Raw genomic sequence first — 19,407 nt, 5'->3', positions numbered from 1 at the left:
ATATATGTATGCATGCGAGAATTATGTGTGTTTTAAATACATATCAATTTAATAGATGAAATTGTAATTTTTTTTTTTCAAATAATTTAAAGAAAACTCTATGCTATGTTTTTTAATATGTTTTAAATGATATTTTTTTATTTGTAAAAATATTGTTGTGACGTAAAGATAAAAATTAATTTTATATTTTTAAAAAGTTGTGTGACTGAGTTATTTATTAAAATTTTAAAGCAAACAGAAAATTAAAGCAAACAGAGTGCGTGAGCAAGAATCAATTCCCAGATCTCCACAGCAACTCAATTTCTCTCAAATGAAAAAAAAAAAAAAAATTCATCCCCTAAAAAACTTATTTAATGGGCTCTGTGTAGTAAGTATAAAATAATAATTTTTGCATCCTCCATTGATTGTGGTTTTTTTCAGTAAGCAGTATTTTGATTTCTTTGACATAACTGTTAATTTCAAGACAACTGGAACATGAAGCAACCTTATTTAGGGGGAAAAATTAAATTTAGTTCATAGTTTTTGACGCGATTTCAATTTACCTTCAAGTTTTCAAGTTCGATAATTAGCTCTTCAAGTTTTTATATGGTTTTAAATAAGTAATTTTTTTTTGTTAACTTACCATCCATTTAATTAACGGCATGTCACGTCAAACTAATAAAATTTTTATATAGTTTTAAAGTTTTTTTCGTTAACTTACCGTCCATTTAATTAACAGCATGTAACGTCAGACTAATAAACTAATGTTATGTAGTTTTTGTATAGAATATCATGTATTAACTGTAAGTGCATGTTAAGACATAATTATTTTAAATTATAAATATTTTTTAAATTAAAAAATTAAAATTAATTTTATTTTTTTAAAAAAAAAAATAGAGATAACCGGACCACGTTGTCACGTGACAAATACAATTGGCATAGAATTAATTGATGCAGTCATGTGACAAATTATTAATTGATTGGATGATATGAGTGAATAAAAAAAATCTATTTGAAATGGGAGAAAAATTTAAAGATTTAAAAAAAAAAAAAAAAAACATTTGGAATAACAATAAATATCCGTTCATGTTCTTTGCTATCTTTTGCCAGAGTTGCAGACTGTTGTCTCATTATTTTTATTATTTTTTGGGTTGTGATAATCCATTGAGGATTTTGACAAGTATCGCCGAAACCTTGATCAGACGGTCTTCTCCAAAATCCAAAGCTTACATCATCCTCATCAACTTTCATATAATAGAACTATAGAAGTATAGAACGTAGAATATATATATAGGTTAAATGCGTTTTTGATTTAAAGATTTTATTTTGTCGTGGTTTATTTTGTATCATTGATGATATTTTGTTTATGATTAAATATAAAGTTGGTACTTTTATCTAATTTTCATCTAAAAATTGACGAAAGTTTACGTCAACATCTCTAAGAAATTGACATGTGTCATATACCTAAATAAAAAATTAAAACTAAAAAAGAAACTTAAAAGAATTTAAAAGCTTTAAAAAAAAATTTAGAAAAAACTTTTTGAACAAAAAAAAAAGAGGGGCGGCTCCATGGCCGATCTGGAGGTGGTTCGATCACCCCATAACCTTTGGAGGTGGTTCGGTCACCCCCAAAAAGTAAAATGAGAGTGGTCGAAACTACTCCTGTTTGGACTGGGAGTGGCCCATGGAGGTGATTCGGTCACTTCCACAAGGCCAAAAAAAAAAAAGGTTTAGGATTTGGCCATTGAGAGTGGTTTCGGCCACCCTACCTTTTTTTTTTTTCAAAAAAATTTTTTTAATTTTTTTTTAAGCTTTTAATTTCTTAAAGTTTTTTTAATTTTATTTTTATTTTTAATTATGCATAGAACACGTGTAAACTTTTTAAAAGAAGTGTTGACAGAGGCAGAGGGTAGGGGTCAAGAGGGTCAAATGCCCCCCTCACCTCCCAAAAAATTTTCTTACCTTTGAAAAAATTTCACTTGATGCCTTGGTTGCCCACCCTCAGCCACTTATCAGGGGGCAAATTGTTTCCAGGATGATCGAAATTCACGACCCATGAATTCGTGATTTTCTTTCAATGATTGTTTCAGACGTTCTGTAATAACTAGGTCTAAGGAAATTAAAGGTCGAAGAAGAGGAAGGTTGAAGACGACGCAATCATTGTTTATTTTTTTTCCAAAACGTACCGTTTAACTAATGTCTTCAAACGCACCGTTTAACTATGATAACAAACTCCAAAAGCCGCGCGACTTTAAATCTGTTCTCTCTTTTTTGGAAGAGTAATGATTCAATGTTACTCAAATATACAACTTTTCACCACCTTGCCTATGTGGCAAGATGGTGCCCACTACTTTTTGAGTTTTTTTATTTTTTAAAAATAAATTAAGGTGAAGAACTACTTTGCCACATAGATAAAGTAGTGAAAAGTTGTATATTAAGGTGGTAGTGAATCATAACTCTTTTTAGAAACATGTGCCAACTTGAGAAATCTTTGGGCATATGGCTACACGTTCAACTAGAGATAAGATTTATCTTTAAAAAAAAAAAAAAAAAAAAAAAAAAAAAAAAAAAAAAAAAAACCCTAGAGATAAGATTCTATAGTGGTCAATCGAGACGAGTCAACAATTGTTTTTTTAATTGCAACTTTTACTATGAATTTCCAAATTGGCAAACTCTGAAAAGTGACGCCAACTTTAATATTGATTTGTCAGATTGTGAAACATAATTTTATTTTCTAAGCCTCATTTGCGAATATTTCTTAAAAAATTCCTTTCCACTATTTCTTAAAAAAATTCAGGTGTATAATCAAAACTTTACATTAATTAAGCTTTTATATTTAGATTGATCATTTAAATTAATTTTTTTAATATCTAAATTGCTATTTTTGATAATTAATTTTATATTTAATTATTTATGAATATATGTAGTTTTTGTATATATTTTAATTGTGTATATATATATAATGATAGTTACTTGAAATTATAGAAAACAACAATAATTTTATTGAGCTCCAATCAAATTCTAGATACAGTGACAAAATAAATTGTAAGTTATATTTATATGTTCTAAATAATAATTAAATTTTATTAAATTGTTTATTTATTTCACTAGGTATATTCTTAATATTTTTAATCAATTTTTCTTCTGCTTTAGGTTTTTTCTTTTTCAATCATATATATATATATATAAAATCTTAACCTCCCTCAATTAAAATCTTAGCTCTGCCACTGGGTGTTGATGTGAACTTCTGTCAATTTTTGAACGAAAGTATCATCTCTGTCTTTAATCATAATCGAGGGACAAAAAATAAAGTCTTTAAACCTGAACAAAAACGTATTTAACCTTTTATATATATATATATATATATATATATATATATATATATATATATATATATGAGAAAAAGTATCCAGACCTCTATGAAAGTCGCACAAGGCTGTAACTATATATATAATTATATATATATATATATATATATATATAGAGAGAGAGAGAGAGAGAGAGAGAGAGAGAAGGGATCCAGATTTCTCTAAAAGTGGCACAAGGCTGTAAACAAAAGCAAAAGGATTAGATTAAGAACCTTTATTTTGAAAAGGTATCCAGACTTCTCTAAAAGTGGCACAAGGCTGTAAACAAAAGCAAAAGGATTAGATTAAGAACCCAATAAATAAAGGCAATAACCAGAACTTCTGGATTCAAGGGATGACATTCAAAGATAGCGGCTGCAATTAAAGGATAAAAGTAAAGATTACCAGCTTGACGGATGATGGCAACAAGTCACAAAAATATATAATTGACAACCTTTAGCAGGTAGCAACATTTTTTTTATCGGTGGACATATCCCATTTAAATAATATAATCACCAAGAAATGAAACTTACAAGTTACAAAAGTTGTCCTGTGTCACAACACATGCAGCATGCCTCATCAGTCAAATTTTTATTTTTATTTTTTAAACAAATAGCATGTACTAGCTATTATTAATTATGCAAAAAGCCCAAAGACATATAACTTGAAAGTAAGGGACAAGACCCCCTACTCTCTAAGCTAAAATGATCTGATTTAGTAAAACAGCTGTCTAAGCATAAATACGCATTTTACAAGAATGACACTTGAGCTTCTCTTACAATAATGCTCACTTTCTGAAGAAAGAGGGCTGATCTAGCAAATAGCCAACAAATATTCCCATAAAATTTGATCCAAACATAAACAGGCTGTGACTGGAGAAACAAGAGAATAACACAAACACAAACAAGCAGAAACACCCAAAACAAGTTGTCGGCAGTGGGGGAAGGAGGCCAAATACGCTGGACGGCGGTACCACCCAGAAGAAGATCCGACACTGTAGAACCAGTTGCCACCGTGCACGGCCTGAAAAAGGCGGAGCGTGGTCCTCACGCTCACTAAAGAGCAGAAAGCTCCCAGGCGCGTGGGCACCACGTGCCGATCACAGACGACTGACACGACCGGAGCTTGCGGCAGCAGGAGCAGAAGACGACAAGGAACGTTACTGGAGAGCGCATGTCATGCAGAAGTCGGTAGAGAAGTGTAGATTTGGCTTCCAAATTCAAAGAAAAGAAGGTGAAAAAACCGGCCAAAAATCACTCTGTCGACGACACGTTAGCTCGACCACTCCCCCAGAGAAAACATCTTGAGATGAACTATCTTGCCAAAAACGAAAGAAAGAACAGACAAAACAAAACAAGCCACCTTAGCCTATAAAGGCTAGGAAAGAGTCAACCACCACCAATCTACTGGATGGAACAAAAACACCACAGCCATAATGGCTGGGAGAAACCTAGCCTTCACTGGGTGTACCAAGGAGGGCCAAAAAACACTCCATCACCCTAAGGGGTGGGAGGTCAAAACAGCACTAGGAGGATGGAGGCATGCGAACCTCCCTCCCCTAGCGGAACAGCATCAGGGGCATTTTTGGAACAGCACCAGGGGCATTTTTTTTTCCTGAGTAACAATGCTCTACTCTTGAAAAAGAGGAAAAGTGGCCCCTCTGCATGGTTCTCTCATGAGTCAGAATTTGACTTCAGCTAGTCTCTAATTGGAATTAAATAATAATCACCAACCCTTCACTAATATTTTTCTTATATTCTAAGATGATTGCATTTCAAAAAGAGTTTACTCATGTTATACAAATTAATGGTAGAAATTGTTGTGACGTTTATTGTAGATCTCAAAGTTTTTATTAGAACAAATGACTCATATTCTTTTTGGCATAAAGAGTAATACGAGAGTACCAATATAGTGGATAGTTGGCAGAGCATCGCGACAGGGTTTTTTGAGGTTTTCTTTATCAATCTCACTCCCAATTTTCTTTGAAAACGATTATAGAGAATATTATTGTCTAATTTGTGAAGAAGAAAGAGACCGGAAGCACTGGTTCTATTATTATAAAGAATGCAATTTTTCCGTTCACATGAATGTGTTCTTGGGAACTATCCATACATAACAATTGAAAGTAGCAACACAAATGAATATCACCCGCACCCTCTCACTTTTGTGCAAAAGATTGAAGACTCTAGATGTGATGATTGCCACTATTGTTTTGAATGTGGTGAATGCAAATTTAGTGTCCACCACCTATACCATATATGATATATCCCTGATTGTATGTGGATTTTAAGTGAACGGAGACAGTAGAGTGTTGTATATATGTGAGAACTGGTTTCATGTGGAGCATCTCGGTCTTGAGTCTTCTTTGATGAGGTTGGCAGCTTCTTCTCAATTCTCTATTCTTTATCTTTATTTTGTTGTCATGTCCTTCTTGAACCTGAGTGAACATTGGGCTGGAGTACTGTTTGTACTACCTTACTCTTTGGTTTTTGGTGAGTTTCTCTTTTGTGGGTACTTGCTGATCTCTCTTTGTATTTTGGTTCTTTTAATTCAATACTTGTTTATCCGAAAAACAAAGTGTCCAAAATAATTTTATTTATGTAATGAAAGCATTACCATTTTTTGTTCAAATGACATTTATCTAGCACTTCAGTTCATATATATATATATACATGCACACTTGTTTGCTAAAATTCAAACTAGCTAATTATAATCTAATTGAAAGAGTTTGATTTTGTTTTCTCCTGCCTTAGTGATAGGTATGCATATTGTTCATTATTGTTGTGTAGGCAAACATTAACATAAGTACTAGTGTGTTCGTTAAAAGAAGTCTAAGTTTGAGTACTTATCTCTCTAAAAATCATTATATAATTCTATTTGTTCACATTTTAAAAGATAGTTGAGGAAGTAGAACCTTTTGATCAGGATTTTATATATTGCACCTACTCGACCAGGTTTTCTTTTAGGGGACTATGTCCTCAATCTGTATGGGCAGTAGAGAAGCATTATGTTCTCTACTGGTCGAGTAGGTCCAATATATAAAATCCTGATCAAAAGGTTCTACTTCCTCAACTATCTTTTAAAATGTGAACAAATAGAATTATATAATGATTTAGGGGACTATGTCCTCAATCTGTATGGGCAGTAGAGAAGCATTATGATGCTACTGTTGATCCTGATAGTGGATCTGAAGACTAGAGTAATGATCTCAATATCCATAATTATCCTAAAATAGATCATGCTAATACCCATTGTGGATCTGTCTCTGATGGGGATGGCTTGTCTCTTTTCCATTGGAGAAAATTTTCAGAAGAATGCGGATTCAAATCAATGCCTCAAAGATGCCAGTCCACATATTAGCTAGTGTTCTTGCTGATTCTCACAGCAAGGAAGCTTCCAAACTTAATCCAGATTTTGTTCTCTGGCAAAAGGACCAAGACTTGTTAAGCTGGTTGAATGCAACAATGTCAGAAGTGGTTTGAACTCTTCTTTTCATCCATTTAATTATCACTTCTTCCTCGTTTGCTACTCGAGATGTTACATTATCATTTGATGAATTTCAAACTGAGTTGTTGAATTATGAGATGTTAATTACTAACCATCGACACCCAAGTGAGCAGGATGCAAGGAGTTTTGCACTGTACTCTCAAAAGCCCAAGAACTAGTCATACCGCAAGAATAAACATGTAGATGCTCATAGACAGAACAATTCACAGACTTCTAGTTTCTACTTGTCAAATTTGCTTCCATAGAATGGATTTTGTTTACCAAGGCCGACATCCTCCTGCTTAATTAGTTGGCAGTTATGGATGCCAAAACAAATCATGATGGGGATCAAACGTGGTATGCAGACAGTGGAGCAAAACAACCATATAACTGCAATAGGCAATGGTTATGGCTTGATAATCACACACATTGGTTCTTCTCTTTCCAAACAATCTCACTCCCAATTTTCTTTGAAAAATATCCTTCATTGTCCTGATGCAGCATCCAATCTTCTTTCCATTCAAAGACTTTGCAAAAATAATAATTTCCGGTTTAAACTAATTTCAGACTATTTTGTTGGAAGGACAATCTCAGGGCCAGAATCTTTTGCAAGGGCCAACTAGAGAAGAGTTGTATCCAATCAAGTTTCTGCTAATCATTCAATTTGGCACTTCCTCTTGGAACATCCATCATCTAAAATTCTTCAGTTGTTAAGAGTACTCTCAATGTAGTTTACCTACTAAGAGCACTGCCAGTAATGTTTTAGTGTGTGAGTCTTGCCAATTGGCCAAGAGTAACCGTCTTCCTTTTACTCCATCATCTAGACATTTCAATGATTATGAAGCACTAACTGCTTTTATTAAATTCAAATGCTTTGTTGAAAATAAATTTCCTACCAAAATCAAAGCATTTCAGTTCGATGGTGGAGGCCGGGAATTCACTTCTAATCAAATCAAACACTTATTGGAATCCAATGGAATTATACACAAAATCTCATGTCCTTACACCTCCCAACAGAATGGCATAGCAAAGAGGAAGTATAGACACTTGGTTGAAACCGAGTTAGCTAGCACTTTTAGTACATTCTCATCTTCCTCAAACTAATTCTTCTCAATAAACTTCCAGATTATATAATTCTTAGAACATTTGGATGTGCTTAGACCATCTACCAATCATAAGCTCATGTAATTTGCTCTTGCTGTTCATTTTAATTGGCCTCTTAAACAATTGGATTTGTCTAATGTTAATTTCTTACATTGCTCTTTAAAGGAGGTGGTATTTATAGAACAACCACCTCGTTTTGTTAAGGATGTTCTCGTATCAGCAACATCCCATATATGCTGCTAATAATGCAGATAATTCATTTGTTACTTCAGCAAGTGCAGTAGTCCATTCAGCATCTGCTACATCAGCACACTCAGCAATCCGGTCATCAATTCATCCTACATTAATATAAATCATCTATTGTAAATTTTTTTCTCTATGATTATCATCAAGTGTAAAGAAAACTCAACTTACCACACCCCTGATCTTTCATCACTTTTGCAATCATACCTTTTAATTTTAAAAAGTGTCAATTTAGTATATCTATCTTTCATTTCAATTTTTTTCAATTTCACCCTTCCATTCGAATTTTCCATTCAATCCTAACGAAAAGGCGTCAAAATTCCTAAAATATCCCTCATTTTTTTTAGGAAAAAAAAACAAAAAGATAAAAAAATGGCAATGATTTAGGCGTGGGTTAAGGATTAAAAAAAATTACAAAAATACCTATGCATGAATCTTTATCTATAGAAACAGGTTTATTTTGAAAATTTTGACAAGACTTGATGAAAAATCGTAACAGATAGGTGAAACTGAAAAAAAAAAAAAAAAAAAAAATGAAAGATGAATATACTAAATTGACAATTTTTAAAATTTAAGAGTGTATATGACTGCAAAAATATGAAAAATCAAGGGTAATAAATGAAAATTTTTCCTAAATGCAACTGTGCTTATCATATTATAATTAGTAAGCATGATCAGCAATGGATCGAATTCAGATCCCTTGATCTTCATCATCATTTATTAATGGTTGCTTTTGATTCTGACCTTGTGGTGGGACTCACTAAATCCATGTTTTCTGTTTTGTTATTGATTCACACCCTTCCCAACATGCAAATAATATATAAAATTTGTGGACACGTACACTTCAACACCCATTTAACAATTAATTGAAGAGACAAGAGTAGGTGTTTTTTGCTCCCATTAATTAGAAAAAGAAAACAGACAATTGCATGTGTCCATGTTTGGAGTTTGAAAATCATAAAAAGCTACCCATTTTCCTACCTAAACTCTGGAGATTGTCGTGTGATCATTATTGTTCCACCGATCTTTGAAAGCGTACGTAGTCTTAATTTTCTAATATAATTATAATTATCACAAACTTAATTAATACTTAATTAAGTCGGTGTCCCACTCTTAATATCTTGTGAATTTTTCATTTTTTGTTACTATTTTGATTTCAAGCATCATTCATTGTCATGTTTACGTCAATGGAAGATCACCTTCTAATCTCTCTTAAATCCTGTGCTTTACTAATTAACGAAATTAGGATAATGTTGTGGATAAGAATCATGGACGTATTGAAATTGGCATTGTTGTCCGCGACTATAAAGGCATTATCTTAGCTTCACGAAGTACTCCTAGCTAGAAACGTGTTAACTCAACTAATTGTGGTTGAAGTTTTGGCTGCTTTACAAGCCGTGGAGTTAAATAGAGAGATGGTTTTAATGACGTTATTTTGGAGGGGAATGCCTTACAGATTGTAACGACGTTTAGAGCGGATGAGATTAATTGGAGCCAAATTGGACATATATATAGTTGATGGAATCAAAATAGGTTTGCGCCAGTTGAGATCATGGAGTTAGCGTTGAACATGTTAAGAGGACTGCGAATTCAACTGCTCATACCATAATTCGAAAGGTTATTTTATGTGTCACATCTTACCTCGAGAATTATGCTTAGGCATCCTATATGTTCACACTGTGAGAGTATTCAATGTTGACCACGTGGTGGGGCAGTTTACGACCGACACAGTATATATATATGACTAATATGAGACATGCAGGGCAAACAAAAGGTGATCATAAATTTTTGTAACCGAAGCTGATTGACAAAAAGTTGAGAAAATTTATGTCATGTTTTCTAATGTAAATGATTTGGAACCACCATTATCGATCGTCAGAGTCAGAGAAACATGTTCTTGTCAATAATTTTCAAAAGATTTTCGGACACCAAAGCTTATAATTTATAGTCTAGTAAGAAAACTCTGATAGAAGAGAAATCATTATCTTATGGTTAGATAATCAATTATTTTAAAAGTTTAAATTGATTAAAAAAAAATGAGTTTAATCATTTAAATTCTGTCTCCGCCAAACATGTATTTCTATTACTATAAAATTCATAAATGAAGTAATTAATACCAAGATCATTATCCTTGCATGTTATTAGAAAAAGAAAAGGAATTTGTCCATTTTCGGGGTCTAGAAGGGCATAAAAACACATAAAAACTCTATTTTAACACTTCTACATACTTTCATACTTGATCTAAAAGTTTAAATTTGATAAAAAAAAAACGATAATTAAATTTAATCATTTAATAAGTATTTTAACTATTTCTTAAGTAATGCTCTATACGTATAATATCTAACTAATTGAAATGAAAAGTGAGTTACGTACTGAATTGAAGCACGATTCGAATTTAAGATTTCCAACAATACCATGATAAGTCACCAAAACTTATGCATAATAAAAATGTCCAAAACAATTAATTCTTCTTCTTCAGTAACTTCTACTTTAATACAATTCATCAAAAAAAAAACTTCTACTTTAATACAGTTATCTGTCACCTTTTACTCCCGGCAATCTGCCCCGGCAAAGGGCCAACCAAGTTAAGGAGACTTCGTCAAACTCTAACAAAAAATTAAAAAATTAAAAAGTTAAAAAATTAAAAAAGTAAGTTTTCTTTACTTTTCCTTGACTGTTTCGCTTTTGGATTTTTGCCTGTCACCTACTATTAAATGGCAGTATAAAGAAACTTCTGCCACTTTGTCGTGGTTCATGACTCATGAGTGAGTAGAATATATATAATATATGTTATAACCTAGAGTAACGTTACTATTCACAATAGATTTTCACATTAACTGATGTTATGTTTTTTAAATTGAAAAATATTTTTAATTTTTTTAAGTTGATGATATGAAAAGTCACTTAGAACACATTATATCAGTTGGTATGAAGTAGGTCCAGGGGCGGAGCCACCTGGCCCCCCCAAGCCCCAAGGTTCTCCCCAAAAAAACTAAAAAAAATTTAAAAAAATTAAAATTTTACACCAAATTTTGTTATTTTTTCTAATTTTGGCCTCTCAAAACTTTTTTTTTCAATTTGGCCAACTTGGGGGGGCTGGCTCCGCCCCTGAGTAGGTCTAAAAATTTAGTATTACCAGATGATGTGACGTGTTTAAATAACTAACACTTTTGTTTCTTGTAAGTTATTAACATAAAAAATCACTTAAAACATGCACGTCATATCAATTAGTATAAAGCCGTTGTAAAAATTTAATGTGAAGAGTAATATTAGTTTATAAACTATGATCATATTCTACGAAAAGTTGGTGACACGAAGATAGTCTACGTAAAATATTATGCCACATTAACAAGCTGACAAAGTAAGATTATACTAGTTTAATGTAGTTTTAAAGGAATATTTATAGACCATATTAAGCAACTTTATAAAGTATAGGAGTTTTATAAACTAACTCTTCTCAATAAACTTCCAGATTATACAATTCTTAGAACATATATCTGATGTGCTTTGACCATCTACCAATCATCAGATCATGATTTGCTCTTGCTGTTCTTTTATTGGCCTCTTAAACAATTGGATTTGTCTAATGCTAATTTCTTACATGGAAAATGATACTTACACATCACCTTCACAACAACTTCACTCACACAAGACACATTGGAGTGGGGCTCAGTGTGTGGGCCCTACTCCAATGTGTCTTGTGTGAGTGTAATTGTTGTGCACAAAAAGTGTAAATATTATTTCCCTTCTTACATTGCTTTTTAAAAGAGGAGGTATTTATAGAACAACCACCTCATTTTTTTAAGGATGTTCTCGTATATGCTGCTAATAATGCAGATAATTCATTTGTCACTTCAACAAGTGCAGCAGACCATTCAGCATCTGCTACATCAGCTACACTCAGCAGTCCAGTCATCAGTTCATCCTACATCAACATAATTCATCTGTTGAAATTTGTTTCCCTATGATTATCATCAAGTGTAAATCTTATAAAGAGAAAATTCTACTTATCACCTCTGATCTTTCATCACTTTTGTAATCATACTCTTAAATTTTAAAAAATGTCAATTTAGTGTATTTCTCTTCCATTCCAATTTTTTTTTTTTTTTTTTTTTATTTCACCCCATTAGAAATTTCCGTTCAATCCTAACTAAGGAGCGTCAAAATTCTTAAAATATTCCTCATTTTTTTTTAGGAAATAAAAAAAAGAGAAAAAATGACAATGATTTAAGCGTTAGTTAAGAATTAATGAAAGATGAATACATTAATTAAATTGATATTTTTTAAAATTTAAAGATATAATTATAAAAAATAATAAAAAATCAAAAGTAATAAATGAAGTTTTTACTAGATGCAATTTTACTAATCATATTATAAATACTAAGCATGATCAGCAATGGAATTCAGATCCCTTGATCTTAATTATCATTAATTAATTGTTGCTTTTGATTCTGATCTTGAGGTGCATGGGACTACTAAATCCATGTTTTCCGTTTTATTATTGACTCACACCCTTCCCAACATGCAAATATATGAAATCTTGTGGACACGTACACTGCAATACCCATTAACAATTGATTGAAGAGACAGGAGTAGGTTTTTTTTGCTCCCATTAATTAGAAGAAGAAAATAGACGCTGCATGTGTCCATGTTTTCCTACAGTATGGAGTTTGAAAATCATAAAAGCTACCCATTTTCCTACCTAAACTTTGGAGAATGTTGTGCGATCATTATGCTTCCACCGATCTTTAACTACAAAAATTTCAAGCATTTGAAATTGCAAAAAGCCATCGTAAAAAAGGTTCATACATTTTTTTTATTTTTTATTTTTAATGGTTTCAAACCGTCCAGAAAAATAAGTTACTATTCTGTGTTATAAACGGTTTAGGCCAAACCATATGCAATTTCAGATGGTTTGGACAAAACCATCAACAATTTGTTATTATTATTATTATGAATATTATTATTTTTTGTGTCCAGCGGTCAAAGCTTCTACGTTCTACCGAAATATCCATCGAAAAGCAGCTCCGGTTCTACCAAAAATTCATCAGAGAATCGGGCTTCTTCGATTCTTCTTGAGTTCGACAGGTCACTGCTCGTCTCCTTCGGGTTCCACCGGAAATCAACAGAAGATTCGGTCACTGGGTACATATCCCGGGTGTCAAAAAATTCTTCACAAATCAAACCCAAAACAATCCAAACCAGCCGTGAATCATCACAATCCAAATCCAAAACAAACACAAAATGTAAATCAAACTGAAGAATTTCACTTACCCCCCCCCCCCAAAAAAAAAAACCAAGATTTGTCTGGTGGTTTGGAAGAGAATGGTGATGATGAGGCCGGAGGGGAGGAGAAAAAGAGAGAGGAAGAGAGAACAAGCCTGAAATGCACGTATTTCAATCGGGCGTGGGTTTCGGTCAGAGATCCGACCTTCTGCTTTAAATTCAACGTCAGCAACGTCACCGACTCCGTGTCTAGATCCCGTCGTGCCGTTCCCGTCACCGATCTCAGTCGCCGGCCAGAGAGAGAGAGAGATTTTATTTATTTTATTTTAAAGGGAGAGAGATCTAGTTCTTTCTTCTTCTTCTTTTTTTTAACCAAAAAAAAAAACCTGTTTGAAAATAAAACAGGGAAAAAAAAATTAGACAATTTAATTGAAACCGTCGTAATTTATTATTTTATGGACAGTTTTCAAAACATCGTCAACATTTTTTTATTTTATTTTTATTTTTGAAACATAGTCTTAATTTTCTAATATAATTATAGTTATCACTAACTTAATTAATACTTAATTCAGCCGGTCTCCCACTCTTACTATCTTGTGCTTCATTTTTTGTTACTATTTTAATGTCAAGCTTCATTCATTGTCATGTTTACGTCAGTGGAAGATCCTCTAAGCTCTCTTAAACTTCGTGCTTTATTAATTAACGAAGTTAATTGGGATGAGGGACTATGAAGGCATTGCCTTAGCAACTCGTAGAATTACTAAAAACGTGTTGCCTGAACCAATTGTGACCGAAACTTTGGCCGCTTTACATGCCGTTAATTGAGTTAAGCAGAGAAATGGGTTTTAATGACATTATTTTGAAGGGGGTACCTTACAAATTGTAACGACGATTAAAGCGAATGGAAATAATTGGAGCCAAATTGGACACATAGTTGATGAAATCAAAATGAGTTTGCGCCAGTTGAGATCATAGAGCTAGTGTTGCACATGTCAAGAGGGTTGCAAATTCGGCTGGTTATACCATAGTCCGAGAGGCTATTTTGTGTATCATAGACAGGATTTAAGTTGAAAAAAACTCTAAATTATATCAAATATTGTAGGCAAAGATTTTTCTGTCCCTAGCTCCAAATTATGCCTGGGCATCCTTTATGTTCACACTGAGAGTAAGCAAAATGAGTTTGCGCCAGTTGAGATCATAGAGCTAGTGTTGCACATGTCAAGAGGGTTGCAAATTCGGCTGGTTATACCATAGTCCGAGAGGCTATTTTGTGTATCATAGACTGGATTTAAGTAGAAAAAAACTCTAAATTATATCAAATATTGTAGGCAAAGATTTTTCTGTCCCTAGCTCCAAATTATGCCTGGGCATCCTTTATGTTCACACTGAGAGTAAGCAATGTTGACCACGTGGGGAGGCAGTTTACGACTGACATAGTGTATATATATATATAATATGAGAAACAAAAGGTAATCATAAATTTTTGAAACCGAAGCTGATTGACAAAAAGTTGAGAAAATTTATGTCATGTATTCTAACGTAAGAGCATTCACATTGGATCGTGTATATTTCAATCTAAAATAGGTAATTAAAATTCACTTTATCTAGTTTAGCTAATGGGTTTTAAAATGCACACTTCATCCGATTATCTATTCTTAATTCTATACTCTTTTTTTACTCTTATTTTATTCTTTTTACTTTTTTTTTTACTTTTTGTCATTTTACTTTTTTCACTTTTTGTATGTACAAAACAATAAAATAATAGATAGATTGGTGAATAGTGCAACTCCACATGTAGAGTTGCACTATTCACAAATCTACCAAAACTCTATTTTAGATTTAGGATAGATAATCCAATGGAGGGGTGTTTTTGTGAATTTGTTATCTATTATAGATTTAGAGGGGCTTTTACATGATCCAATATGAGTGCTCTAAATGATTTGGATCCACCTTAGTCGTCAGAGTCAGAGAAACATGTTCTTGTCAATAATTTTCAAAAGATTTTCGGACACCAAAGCTTATAATAGATAGATAATCAATTATTCTCAAAGTTTAAATTGATAAAAATAACTAATGAATCTAATCATTTAAATTCCGTCTTCCTCGGATGTGTATCTCTATTGCTATGAAATTCTTAAATGAAGTTGTTAATGGCGGGATTACCATTATTCTTTCTACAGTGACAAATCTTGTACGTTATTAGAAAATATATGGAATTTGTCCATTTTTTGAGAGTCTAAACCGGGTGTGAAAACACGTAAAAACTCTATTTTAACACTCCTACGTACTCTCATACTTGATCTAAAAGCTTAATTTGTTAGAAAAATGATAAATTTAATCATTTAATAATCATTTTAACTATTTCTCGAGTGAAGCTCAATATATATAATATCTAATTAATTGAAATGAAAAGTGAGTTAATGAATCAGGATTCCAATTCAAGATTTCCAACAATAATAAGTCACCAAAATTTATGCATAATAAAAATGTCCAAAACAAATAATTCTTCTTCTTCATTAACTTCTACATTAATACAGTTATCTGTCACCTTTTACTCCCATCTGCCCCCACAAAGGGCCAACCAAGTTAAAGGAGACTTCGTCAAAATCTAGAACAAAAAATAAAAAGTAAAAAATAAAAGTAAGTTTTCTTTACTTTTCCTTGGTTCGCTTTTGGATTTTTGTCTGTCACCTGCTATAAAAATTGAATGGCAAGTATAAAGAAACTTTTGCCACTTTCTCGTGGTTCATGACTCATGAGTGAGTAGACTATATATATTATGAGAAATGATTCCTACAATTATTTTTCATAATAGTCTTACAATAAGCTGACGTGACTGGTAATATTTTATTATTTTTTTACAAAAAGAAATGAAAACAAAACAAAAAAATAATAAAATATTACCAGTCACGTTAGCTTGTTGTGGAGCTGTTGTAAGAAATGAGTGTAGGGATCATTTCTCATATATTATAAACTGGAGTAACGTTACTATTTACGCCAGACTTTCACTCTACTTGATGTAACATTTTTTAAATTAAAAAATACTTTCAAATTTTTTAAGTTAATATAAAAAGCTATTTAAAATACGTCACATCAATCGACTGATGTGACGTATTTTAAGTGCCTAACATTTTTGTTTCTTTTAAATTATTGATATAAAAAATTATTTAAAACACGTCATATCAGGTATAAAGCTGTTATAAAAATATAGTGTGAAGAGCAATATTACTTTATAAATTATGATCATTCTACTAAAAGTTGGTGACACGATTGAAGATAGTTTACGTAAAATATTATGCCACATTAACAAGCGGACAAAGTAAGATTATACTACTTTAATATAGTTTTAAAGGAATATTTATAGGCTATATTAACTTATTAAGCAACTTTATAAAATATAGGAGTTTTCAGAATTCACAAATCAATCACCACACGGTCCACACCCTTACAGTAACTTTCCTTTTTTCTTTTTGAAGTAAAACTTTGCTTTTGTAAAATATATATATAAACAAAGGAAAAAGAAAAGAAGAAGATATGGATGAGCAAAAATAATCACCTAGGGTTGATGCAAACTATTTATTGCTAACTCTTATTGTCAACAACATATATTTAATATCTTGGTGGGGAGAGGGCATCTAAAAACTCTATGACTGAAAAGATCAAATACAATGAACTTGCACATGAGACTTCCATTTAAGTATATCCTATATAAATACAAATTTTCTGCAAATCAGCTTGTAGGATATTTTTTATAAGTAAGGACATAAATTTTTTATAAATCGATTTGTAAAAAATTTCATACAATTCACATATAAGAGTGACATGTGTCCTTTAAATATGTGAGAAGCAAATGTTTTTTATTATTATTTATTATTGCTATTAAAAAAGCATGTGAGAATCACATACTATTAAAATAACATGTGTTTTTTACATGTCAAGAGACACGTGTCAATCTCATATATGGGTTGTATAAAAATTTTTACAAACCGGTTTATAAGAAATTTCTGTCATTTTTTTAATAGCTTAAAAGGATACACGTCGCTTTTAGAAACTGGTTTGTTAAAAATTTGTGTCCATCCTATATGGTGCTCATAATGACCAACTTAAGAAATCAAAAAATGTTTCTCCCAAAAGAGAGAATTGGATCCGAAGAATCATGAAATGGTTCTTTTTAATTTTCAAGTGAAATGAAGAAAATCCTATTCCGAGAAATAGTCTCCCATGATTTACTGGCAGACGGGATATTCCTTGATGCTAGAAATTGAAAGTTCATTAAGAGGGAATAGATGACAAAGAGATGATCTCATTTTACGGTCAATATATGTTTTATCTTATTGCATTGTACATAATTTCACATTTAAAATTGTACTTCTCAACTTAGCAAAAAAAAAAACAAAGATCATTTGCTATAGTTTGTACACATTGGGGACTTGGACTAGGAGGGGGAATGAGACATAGTAATTAGGTCAGGGCCTAGAATTTTCTTAATCAGGTGCCCCCACATGGATATTATATATCACACAAATTTAGGGAGTAGTTTTGTCACTTAGCAAGTAGAAAAAGAATCAAATCTTCAAAAATGAAATAATTCTATTATTTATATTATATTGTCATTTTCATGCCTTCAACACTATAAATTCTCTGCTTTCCCTACTCTGCTCACACCTCACATGCAAAAAGTTGGAACTTCCAAAAAGTAGTTTTCTAGTACAGTGGCTTTAATTTCTCTGGATCCCAAACACTGTTCTTGGCACCAGTTAGATCCACCAGGAGATCCAGAATCATGGGGAATTGCATGGAGACATGCGAGAAGAGGCAAGAAACAGAGGATCAGGAAATGCAGCAGCAGCAGCAGCAGCAGGGATATGATGAAAGAGAGAGATCATCAGCAAGCCCGTTTGTGAAGGAAAGTGGGTTTGAGAAGGGAAGCATAAGGCTTAAAATTGTGCTAACAAAGGAGGAGCTGGAGTGGTTCATGCTTCAGCTGAAGGATAAAGAAGGGAAGAGATTGGAAGATGTTTTCAGGGAGATTGAAAGACAAAGAGGAAGAGGAAAAGTGGAGGCGTGGAAGCCTTCTCTGGAGAGTATCATGGAGAGCCCTGAAGTTATAGAGATGGAAAGATGAGTACTTCAATTGCAGCCTTTCTTCTTCGTCTTCTTCATCTTCTTCTTCTTCTTCTTCTTCTTCCATCGATCTGTAGGCTCTTGATGAAATTTTGATCATATGGGTTGAGTCCATATCTGTAATTAAGTTTTCTTAACTGGTTGAGATGAATATTTTAAGTTAAAGATCTTCTTCTTCTTCTTCTTCTTTGGAAAATGTCTATTATTCTATGAGAATTTCCACTATCTAACAAGATAATGAAGGAAAGAAGCAAAGGTTATGGGGATTGAGCTGAATATATTACAAGAGGAAGACCATTTTTGCATCCTTCCCCTCAAACTTCTGTAAACTTCTGTGTGTACCAAAGTATGATGTGCATATGCTTTTTTGGTTTGAAGAAAACTTCATTTAATTTTCTTGTACTTTTACCGAATTTGTAATTAGTTTATAAATTTCAAAAACTCTCAATTTAGTGTATCCATCTTTCAATTCTTTTTATTTTTTTTTAATTTTTTTTTTTCAATTTCAGCCTTCGAAAATCCTAGCAGAGGGGTGTCAAAATTTTCAAAATAACCCTAATTTTTTTAGAAATTTTTTTTTTTACAAGAATTTAGGCATTGGTTAGGATTGAACAAAATTTGCAAAAAGTTTTTTAAATTTAGGAGATAATTACAAATGATGAAAGTTTAAGAGGTTAAGTGTAGTTTTCCCTTAAACATGAGAACCGAGCAAAACCTATACCCGAGTCTATCAAATTAATATATATATTTTTAGAGCGTGTATTTTTTAAATAAATGTATAGGAAAATAATTACTTTTTTATATAACAATCATATACCCTAACGACAAATACCAATTTAATAAACTAAATTGAGAAAATTTCAATCAATTTAGAGAAAACTGTCCCTTTCAGTTCCAT

The 19,407-nt window shown here is 32.2% G+C and overlaps 1 protein-coding gene across 1 annotated transcript; it reads left to right on the top strand.

Annotated features, from left to right (window-relative positions):
* The first annotated feature begins 18,038 nt into the window (after window positions 1-18,038).
* LOC133854505 (uncharacterized) lies at window positions 18,039-18,674 on the top strand. Its single transcript, XM_062290743.1, has one exon. The coding sequence runs from the start codon at window positions 18,169-18,171 to the stop codon at window positions 18,508-18,510; it is 342 nt and encodes a 113-aa protein (XP_062146727.1). The 5' UTR covers window positions 18,039-18,168; the 3' UTR covers window positions 18,511-18,674.
* Window positions 18,675-19,407: the final 733 nt, after the last annotated feature.

Source organism: Alnus glutinosa, chromosome 13, assembly GCF_958979055.1.
Source record: "Alnus glutinosa chromosome 13, dhAlnGlut1.1, whole genome shotgun sequence".
NCBI lineage: Eukaryota > Viridiplantae > Streptophyta > Magnoliopsida > Fagales > Betulaceae > Alnus > Alnus glutinosa.
This window is presented reverse-complemented; position numbering and strand designations above follow the sequence as displayed.